This window comes from Falco peregrinus, chromosome 5 (assembly GCF_023634155.1).
Source record: "Falco peregrinus isolate bFalPer1 chromosome 5, bFalPer1.pri, whole genome shotgun sequence".
In the NCBI taxonomy this organism is placed as follows: domain Eukaryota; kingdom Metazoa; phylum Chordata; class Aves; order Falconiformes; family Falconidae; genus Falco; species Falco peregrinus.
The window spans coordinates 14,610,714-14,620,057 of NC_073725.1; the positions used below are offsets into that span (position 1 = coordinate 14,610,714).

The 9,344-nt window shown below is 52.4% G+C and overlaps 1 protein-coding gene across 1 annotated transcript; it reads right to left on the reverse strand.

The window, feature by feature from the left end:
• Nucleotides 1–328: 328 nt before the first annotated feature.
• Nucleotides 329–8,278, reverse strand: GASK1A (golgi associated kinase 1A; the record flags this gene model as incomplete). Its single annotated transcript, XM_027793665.2, has 4 exons — nucleotides 329–2,825; nucleotides 3,411–3,514; nucleotides 3,791–3,913; nucleotides 7,451–8,278. Coding segments are annotated over 4 exons (1,266 nt in total), but the record flags the coding sequence as incomplete, so codon positions are not given.
• Nucleotides 8,279–9,344: the final 1,066 nt, after the last annotated feature.

Below are 9,344 nucleotides of genomic sequence, written 5' to 3' on the forward strand. Positions count from 1 at the left end.
CTGCTGAGATGAGATCTTGTTTGTCAAGCGTGGCTCCGAGTGAATTCTTCTAACTACGTTATAAACCCATAAAAATAAGATTATCATAGGAATTATGACACAGTCATGGCTCGAGCAAACTGAACCCAATGCTCCATATTAAAGGCTGATATAAAAGCCATCCACATAATTTCTCTGAATGGCCATGACCACAGTTCAGGGCCTGTGAGCTTTGCTGGCTGCATAGACAAAAGCCCATGGAAAAAATTACTATTAGAGGAGACTAATGATCAGCCTCAGCAAGATCATGGCTTTTGCTTCTCTCATTTTTCCATACGTTGTTCTTTGTTAAATAAAAAGTGATTTTTATTCACATGCATAACTGCTTACAGATGTTCCCATACATGTTTAGGCAGCAAACACACATGTTACAACTAAGGAAATGAAAAAAAACCTTGAAAAATCCCCACTACCTTGTGCAATAATAAGGTAAAGCAGATGCAACGAGAGGCAAGGCAAAAGCCACTGTTCCAGCACAGCAAAGCCTGCAGCTTTGGCCACCACGCAGTGCCCCACCTTCCTCTCACTTCTTGCTGAGAACTTGGCTTACATTGGATGAAAACCTCTTTTAATGAAATTTCTCATTTTAATGAGAAAAATAAGACTATGATGCTACACATCCTATCTAATATTCTTGTTACCACATAGCTTTTCACAGGATGTTTTCTCGATTTAATTACGTTATGTTTAGTCTCCTATATTCATACAAGGCCATGCCTGGGCATGGCTTTTCACAGGACCCAGGATGAGTTACTTGGTTCTCCCCCATGCTTATAGGCTAAGGTCACCTCCTAATAATGAATCTGCATGATCTGGGCTTTAGCAGGGCTTTCCCAACGGTCGTCCATCCCATGGGGCAGCAAACAGGGTGGTAAATCATGGGGTGGAGAGAGTGCTGGGGGAAAGGCTTTCCCTGGCTAACTGGAGGGCAGGACTCCAGGAAGATGCTGCCACTGGTACTCTGGATGCTGATGCGCCCATGATGCCGAGTGCTGACACTTTCTGAGAGCACTTGTGGTTGTTGATTCGTCACCCACACCCCACTTCATCTTCTCTTCAGCAAGAGGAAAAAGGGGGGGGAAAGGTAATTGCTCATGCTTATCAGCGTGAGTGTTAAAGTCTCCCCTTGCAGGCTCTAAAACTGACATGGTGCTGAGAGGGGTGGAGGAGGGAAGGCATCAATGCCCACTGCTTCTTCCTCTCCCGCTTCATGGGTGGCCATGTTGTCCAAAGCTAGGGCAATGGGACAGCATCATGGCATGGGTGTCCACACCGATCTCGCTAAGACTTTCCAAAGGCACAAGTGATTTGGGGTGCCTCAAGCATGGAGGCTCCACCTGTAGCCCTGGAGAAATGGAGAGCTGCTCCCTGAGGCCCCTTTAAAAAGCCAGCCCCATGGGGTGGGAAGCATCTGCTCCTGGCAAGCAAACACAGACTGCATGCCTCAGCTGGGAAACACACTGTGGAGAGCAAGAGGCTCTGACAAAGCCCATCCCTGTATCTTTTTTCCTCCTGTTGCTTTTGAATTACCTCTCAGCCCTGACACTTGAGGACCTGCCTGGCTGGGGTGCTGCTGCACCCCATCACAGTGGGCTGCTGGGCAAGAGCCTAAGGGGTGACAGGAGTGGGATGGCCTCTGCCTGAGCATGCTCAGAAAGCATTTTGCACTTGATTGCCTTCTGCTGAAATAGCCTGGCATTTTGGTTAGAAGATATTTCTGCAAGCCTTGGAAGAGTTTTTGCACAGCTGTGCCTTAAAAGAGCAGGCAGGATCACTTTTCACAGTGGGGTAGGTTTGCCCTTTAGTCTCCTGACAGTGAAGAGAAAGAGCGAGCGAGAGATTTAAATCTTCAGATCCCACATTCAAAATGCACATTGGCAGCAGCCCAGGCCTGCCAAGGCAGGGCGCATGGCACAGGACACATGGCACATGGCAATGGCACAGGGTGCTTGCCGGGATGGCACCTTGCCTGGCCCCGGCTGCGGGCAGTGGCTTATGCTGGCTCCCAGGCACACATCACCTTGCCCACAGGGGGAAAGGCAGAGCTCGGCTCTGGCAACTTGTTCCTGCCTAATCCACTTAGAAAACTCCCCTCTGTGCTCCAGTCTCTCTGGCTGTGATGTTTTGGAAACAGCAAAGGCATCTTCAAAAGGCCCAGTGCAAGCCACTGAAAGGCTGCCAGTGACTTCCCCCAGCCTTGAGCAGTGCCTCTCACTGCTTCTTTAACCCTTTCCAGGGCCCCTGTGGGCTCTTCAGCTGCCCAAGCCTCCAGTTTTTGAAGTTGCTGGGGTGGGGGTGGGGGGTGAAGGCACCCCAAAAAAATCTCTCTGTGCCCCTCCTTTGAAAATCCATGCTGAGACCATTATTTGGTAACTGTCGCCTTTCTCAAGCAGTTGTGGATTGTTTCAGGAGAAGTCTCCTCCTCCTCTTTCATACTCCTTGTGATCCCTTCTCCAGGGCATCCTACAAGCAGCAGGGGAACCACCTTTTGGAGAGCCAAGCACCCGCACGCAGTCTCACATCGCCGCTGGGATTTGCCAGGCAGGCGTGCCGTGCCTGCCAAAGGTCGGTTGGTTCACCGCAGCGAGTCCTCAAACACCGTCAGGTTGCGCTCCTGGATGTACCGCAGCAGGATGCGTGCCCGCCTGTCGATGGTCCGAAGCAGGGGTCTCAGGCCCTCAGCACCGCCCTGGCTCTCCCAGAGCTCCCGGTCCACGTGCAGCGACTCCAGCAGCAGGTTCTGCAACCTGCCCGACCGCAGCGTGGCCACCGCTGCTGCAGGGAAGCTGCAGCAGAGGAGCAGAAGAGAGAGGGAGGGAAGGGGTTACACAGGGAAAGCCTAGCAGGGAGGAGGGGAGCAGCAGGGCCGAGCAAAGGCCACCCCTGCTTTTAGCAGAAATGCATATCCACCTAGAGGAACATAGGAACATAGGATGAGGAGCACTCTGCTTAAAACTGCCCACGGTGAGCATGCAGGACAGCTCCATCAGAAACGGGTCCAAATAAGCTCTAAAACAAGGGGCCTATAGTGTGCCAAAATGCCCGACAGGCAACGACGCAAGAAATGCTGACTATTTGTTATTTTTGCACAGCTGCCAATTTGAGAGGGGAAAGTAGGCTTTGGAGACTGCCATCGGCCAGCCAGAGCAGGATGAAGAGCTAGTTTCAGGGCAGGAGCACGTGTGATGGGTTAGCAAGCCTACCCGCTTGCCCTGTCCTGGGTGGGAGGTGGCCCCGCTTGACACAGGTGCCGGACTGGGGAGGCCAGGAGCAGCAGGAAAGTGTGCACTGAGGGCTCTGTCCATCCCTGCGTCCAAGCTCAGCCCTCACCTGGGACAAGCCCCCAGGAGCGTGCACTTCGCCCTTCCTACCTGTCTATGCCTTGCAGGAGCCTGAAGTTGAGCTTCTCCTCAGGGTGTTGGAGCCTGCCTGCATTGTCAATGAACACCAGCCGGGACGGTGCGCTCCTCCGGACCTGCCAGCGGTACAAGAAGGAAAAGTTCCCTTACCACAGGGAGTCACCAGTTTGGGGGTTTGGGCTGCTTTTTTAATGCATTGAGAAATGCTGAGAGCATTTGGGGGCCAGCAGCTGACAAAGCCCAGGTTCCTCCGTGCCCAGACACACCTCCCACCATGGACCCAGCATCACCATGGGACCTACATCCCCTTTTCTGCCACCTCAGCCCTGCAGGCACCTCCCAGGCACCTTCAACTTAGTCCCAGAGCAGCCCCTGGGGAGTGGGGGTCGTACCAGGATGTGGACAAGGACCAGCTCTGCTGGGTTTCGGCACTTCTCGTGGAGCATCTCCTCCATGCAGGGCTCAGAGGCGTCAGGCTGAAACCCACAGCAGTAGCGGTCCAGGCGGTCATGAACCTGTGGGAGACATTTGTGGACCTTAGCGGGGACAGGAGCCCAGGACAGGGAGGTCCAGTTGTGAACTTTTCTTGCTCAGAGGAAAATAAGTTTCTAAGGATCTTCAGTAGACATGAAAAGGAAAAGCTTTTTGTCACACTGGTGAGCGAGAGAGGCAGGGAAGCATTCAGAAGCTGAGCTGACTTGCAAACCCCCCTTGGCCTGGAGAAGAGACCAACAAAGGTGGTGATGACAGGCCTTCCTGATGGAGTTCAGACACCTTCTGCACCTGGTACCTCCACACTCCGTATTTGCACAGAACAAACAGGTCACGCTTCCAGCTGAAACCAAGGGAAGACATACACGGTGATGAATGTGAAAAAAAATCAACAAAAGCACCCAAGGAAACCTAGGTTTTGAAACCTCAGAAAGAGATACTTTTTTTCCTCAGGCCAAGTCTCAGTGCACTGGATAATGGTTTTATCTGGCTCCTGTCACAGATACGCCCTTTCATCCATCCCTATGGTAACCTGAGCAGCTCTCAATGGAAAGACGAATGGAAAAGGATTGGCAAGCGAAAAAGCAATTTGTGCACTACACAGAGCATGCCTGACATGTAAGCTGGGCCACGGTGACTTGTTTTAACTACATTTGTGTTTAATTATTTGCAGGTGCTGCCAAGGCTTTGCGTACTCGAGGCTGTCAAGCCCCCCTCTTCCCACCCCAAACCCCTGCAGAAACCCCAGTGCTGCTTGGCAGTTTCCAGTGTTTCAACCGTGCCCTCAGAGGGATGAGGGACTTTTAAAAGACATAAATCTGCCAGACCCAGCTTCAGTAATCCTGCCCTGGTATTCATGAAGCTTCCTTAGCTTTGCCAGAAGTAGCCAGCACATCCTCTGTGGTGGCCTGTGGGGCAGATAGAACCACACTGGCTGGCTCACCACCTCCAGCTCCGGATGCCTGTTTGCAACATTACAGCAAAAATATCCCCATATATATATATATATATATATATATATTATTTCCTTTAAATAGATATAAAATGAATATATTTTCCAGTTGCAGCACAAAGGCATCCAACTTTCTCATTTGCTCAGGGTTGCTGGTACCAACCTGGGAGCCAGGGCCTGGGGTGCAGAGAGGCTCCTGGCACTGTTGTGGAGCCTGTCTCAGGTGAGCCCAGGGCTATCTACAGGTGATGACTTAGGCAGAAGCCAAGCAACCCACAGTGGCTGCCTATTCCCCTCACCCTGATCAGCAGCACAATTTATCTATTACAGGTTGTGCTTTGAGAAAGAGTTCAGTCTGAGTCCAAACACTAATCAAGCACTGGAGAAGACGTTGCAGGAAACACAAAGTTTGATTGCCATAGCCGTTACATTCATAACCCTTTGAGGAGGAAGATTAGTCCCACACCGGAGCCCCTTAACAAAACCTTCTGTTTCCTGAGGTTTAATGAAGCACTCAGGTCAGCATTTCTTCATTGGGAGACATGCTGGTTGAAAGTGTTAAAGTGTCTTTTGACACAAAAAACGTGGAAATGAAAGAAAACCTCACATTTCCTCCATGCATCTCCTTGGTCTACCTGCTGGAAAGCTCAGCACTCCAGTTTTTCTCATCTGCCAGGTTGTTTTCCAGGCTTCACAGAAAGTGAAGACAACCCGTGATGACTTACAGAGACATTAAATGGGCTGAGACCTCCCCCCACGCACCCACAAGTGCCTGTGAAACTGAGGTGGATGGGTGCTGGACCCACAGAGGTGTAAGGTGGAGGCTGGACCTAATGTCCTAGTGGAGCCCTGGAAGGTGGACCAGCCGGCTGTGGAGATGCTAGAGTGCTGTTGACATGTTGACAAGCCCTCCCTCCCCTGGCCCTCCCCAGGTTGGTTATATTAATTTCTCCTCGCCAGAGCCTAAACGGTTCTAATGAATGGAACACCAGGTCATACTGCTGAAACATGAATACATGAGCTGCATCTTCTCCCATCCAAGCTCAAACCCTGTGAGAAGCTCGCTGTCAGCCCCTCTTTGGTCTCACACAAAGCTCAGCCACCCCAGAGCATCTCCTTGGGTCTGATAGATCTTTCCAGCCGTGACTTAGCCTGGGTTGGCTTCCCCCATGGAAAACTTCCTTGTTCTCCCCCAGGCTGGGAAGCCAGTGCCACAGAGCAGGGATGTGGCTGCAGCCCTTCAGAGTTGATGCATTTTTGGCCCTTTTTAAAGTGCAGGACAAAGCCATCAGCAGCTGCCCCCTTCCCACCAGGCTCAGCATTTTTCCCCCAGAAGAGCTTTGCACCAAGAGGGTTGTTCCCTTGTGGCAAACACCAAGAGAAATAAATACAGAAACAGCCCAATTTTAAGGCTAATTGAAGAAAACCACCAAGATTTCAATGCCAATGTACAGCAGGGCTCAAAGCTGGCAGCTTCTCCTTCCCCAGCAGGGGCTGTGAGAGGCTAAAGCCATTCCTGAAGGATGCTGTTTCTCTTCTATAACATCCTGCTGACTTGGTGCCTCTTTACCTTTACTTGACTTTTCCACATGGGAGGATCCCATTAGAGTTATTGAGGAAAGCCTGTGGATTGCCCTTGGATTTATCATTGCGCTGCTTCGTCCCGCCAAGGGGAAGTCTCCATAAAACTAGATATTTTCTCCTGGACACACAGCCTTTCCATTGCACTCGACAGCATATTGGCCTAGGGAAGGGAAGGGGGTTGGTTAATCTTCTCATTTCTCTGGCTGTTTCAGCTAAAATATTTCCCAGCCCAGCCAGGACTGCTCCACCTCTGCCAGCCATAGTCTGAGGTTATAAAGATTAATGGTCAGGCTTTGCCAAAAAACAGAGAGAATAATAAGAACACGTATTTTAATAGGGTTTTTTTTCCCCTTTCTTTCTTCACTTCTTTCTTATTTTAATACTTGCCTTTTCAGGCGCTTTCCCCTTGTCTGATAACCAAAGCTCCAGCCCCAAGGTGCCTAAACAGGCTTTTTTCCACAGAAATAATTTTTGCCTCCTCACAGCCGCCCTCTAAGAAATAGTAACTCTCTGGGACGCTGTCATAATCCCTCGTAGCAGCAGGGTATGATTTTCCAGACAGAAGATTAAGCACTATTAATGCTGAAGAGGCAGAGGAGCAGGGGGAAAGCAATGCTGTACAAAGGGACGGGTACCCTGTTTTCCAGTGCCAGCAGCGCATCCCCAGACTTTGATCTGATGGGGCTGATGCAGAACACGCTGCGTGCCCCTAGTGATGCCCTATCCCAAGCCATGCAAAGCGAAGCCAATGGAGCCATGCCAGGAGAAAGCTCACCCATGTGAGAATGGACTCGCTGCGTTCAAAACCCCTGCAAGTCCCAAGCATGGACCATTCTTGGGCCAAACTGCTTCTGCACAAAGCTTTGCCGCTCCCCATTAGCTAATGAGTAAAATTACAGCCCAAGAAACTGCAGCCTATGTGACCCCACAGAGGAGAAGGAGACCATGGTCAGACAAGGCAGCTGCAGGGGGACCCGGGCAGCACAGCTGGTGGGACAAGTGGTCTCCGTCGCTCCAGCCCTACCTGAAGGAGAAAGTCGAAGAGGGCCAGGCGACTCCACTCGCCACGAGGGATGCTGGAGCAGGAAGCATCCCCAGCTGTCACCGCTGGTCCATGGGGCTGCAGCATCTCCTGGTACTGCAGCCACCCCAGGGCGCAGGAGTTCTGGTCATTGTTGACATCCTCCAGGTGCCAGAGGTCAGGCGCCCACCAGATGATGGGTCGCAGGGAGCCGTCGGTGTAGCTGTAGGGCAGGAGGTGGCTGGTAAAGCGCCGGGCCACAGCAGGCAGGCTGCGGTTCAGCCCCAGCACCCTGTCCAGGTGGAAGGCCAGCACCTCATAGAGGTCCCTGGGGCGCTTGATGAGCCCACAGCGCCCATCCTGGCACTCCCACTCTGGGCTGGCTGGCGAGGCATCCCGCTCAGCGTCCCCCATGGCCCGCAGCCCCACTCGCAGGACTTGCCCATGGGCTGGGACACGGGTTTTGGAGACCACCTGCCCACTGGCCAGCAGTTGCATCTTCTGAAGGTCATCATCGGAGAGCCACGGGGGAGCATAACCCCCCACACCCCGCCGCCACCTCCTGCCCTGGCCAGGAGGCTGGTCCCACTGCAGGTGAACTGGGGATATGGGGAGCCTTTTGCTGCGAGTCTGGACCCCGGACAGGGGGGCAGCTGCCTCTGGCTGGGGGCCAGGGGGGGACAATGCTGGCAGCGGGTGGGGGGAGCGGTCTGGGGGGGGGGGCAGGTGGGAGAGGGCCAGCAGGGCCAGGGTCAGCAGCACCCCCAGGGCTGCTGAGGCAGGGGGCTTCAGCCCCGTCCTTCGCCATGGTCGCTGGGCCTGTGGGGAGAGAAAGGGAGAGCATTACCAGAGGATCCCGTGTGGTACTATGGCCAAGGACCCCCAGACCTATGTGCCCCCTGCCCCAGGCAGAGCTCTCAATAAACTTTAAGGGGTTTGCTTTGGAGGTGCAGCCCCTCTGCTTGTGTTCCCCACACGCTCGCCGCCTCCATGGCGTGTAGCAGAAGTATGGATGGCAGCATGATTTGTGCCAGAAATTAGCTGCAGTCCCTTCAGGAGCTGATCAGAGCAAGGGCTGCCCCATCACAGACATTGCCATGCCTGCAGCGATGATGTACAGGATCACCCTATGGGTGATGAATTCTTCACGATCAAATATTTTGCTTTAAAGACTCAAGAAATTAAAAAGAAAAAAAATAATAAAATAAATAGACCAAACCAGAACAAATTCCTGGCTGGATGCGAACACTTTCCAGTTCCTGGGAGGTTTTTATCTTCAGACCTTACTTTGGGCATCCTCAGTGGTTCCTATTTTGGTTGCATACTGAACCCATAACCCAGATCCCCACGCCCTCATTCACAGGACATCTCAATGTGTGCTGAGACACAGCCTCTAGAGCTCTGCCCGTTGCTGTGTCCGGCGTCAGGAGCTGGGACAGCCTACATTTTAAAAGGATGCAAACTGCTGTATCTAAAACCTAAAATATTCTGATTCCAAGCACCAAGGAACTGCCTTTAGATGGGTACTACCAAGTTTTGGTGTATGTATCTTTACACACACAGCTTTCCCCGCTCCGGCTTTTAGCTTTTAGTCATACTTTCTTCTCTGAAGAGACTTACAAAAATTATATAGGCTGGAAAGGCAGTTATGAGCAAATGCTATGCAAGTCTCCTCTCACCGCTAAGCTCATCTCTCCCCTTTGGCCTAAAGCAACCCCACTCATCCAGCACTGGGGCTGCCCCAAGCACAGCACCTTCCCATTTGGGGTGAGGTGGAGGGGAGCGATGGGGCAGCACTGGGAGACCCTCCCAGCCCACCCCAACCCTGGGCCACGCCGCACCCCCACCACGCTCACCTGGGCTCAGGTGCTTTAACGAGCTTCCAGGGGCTGGAGCA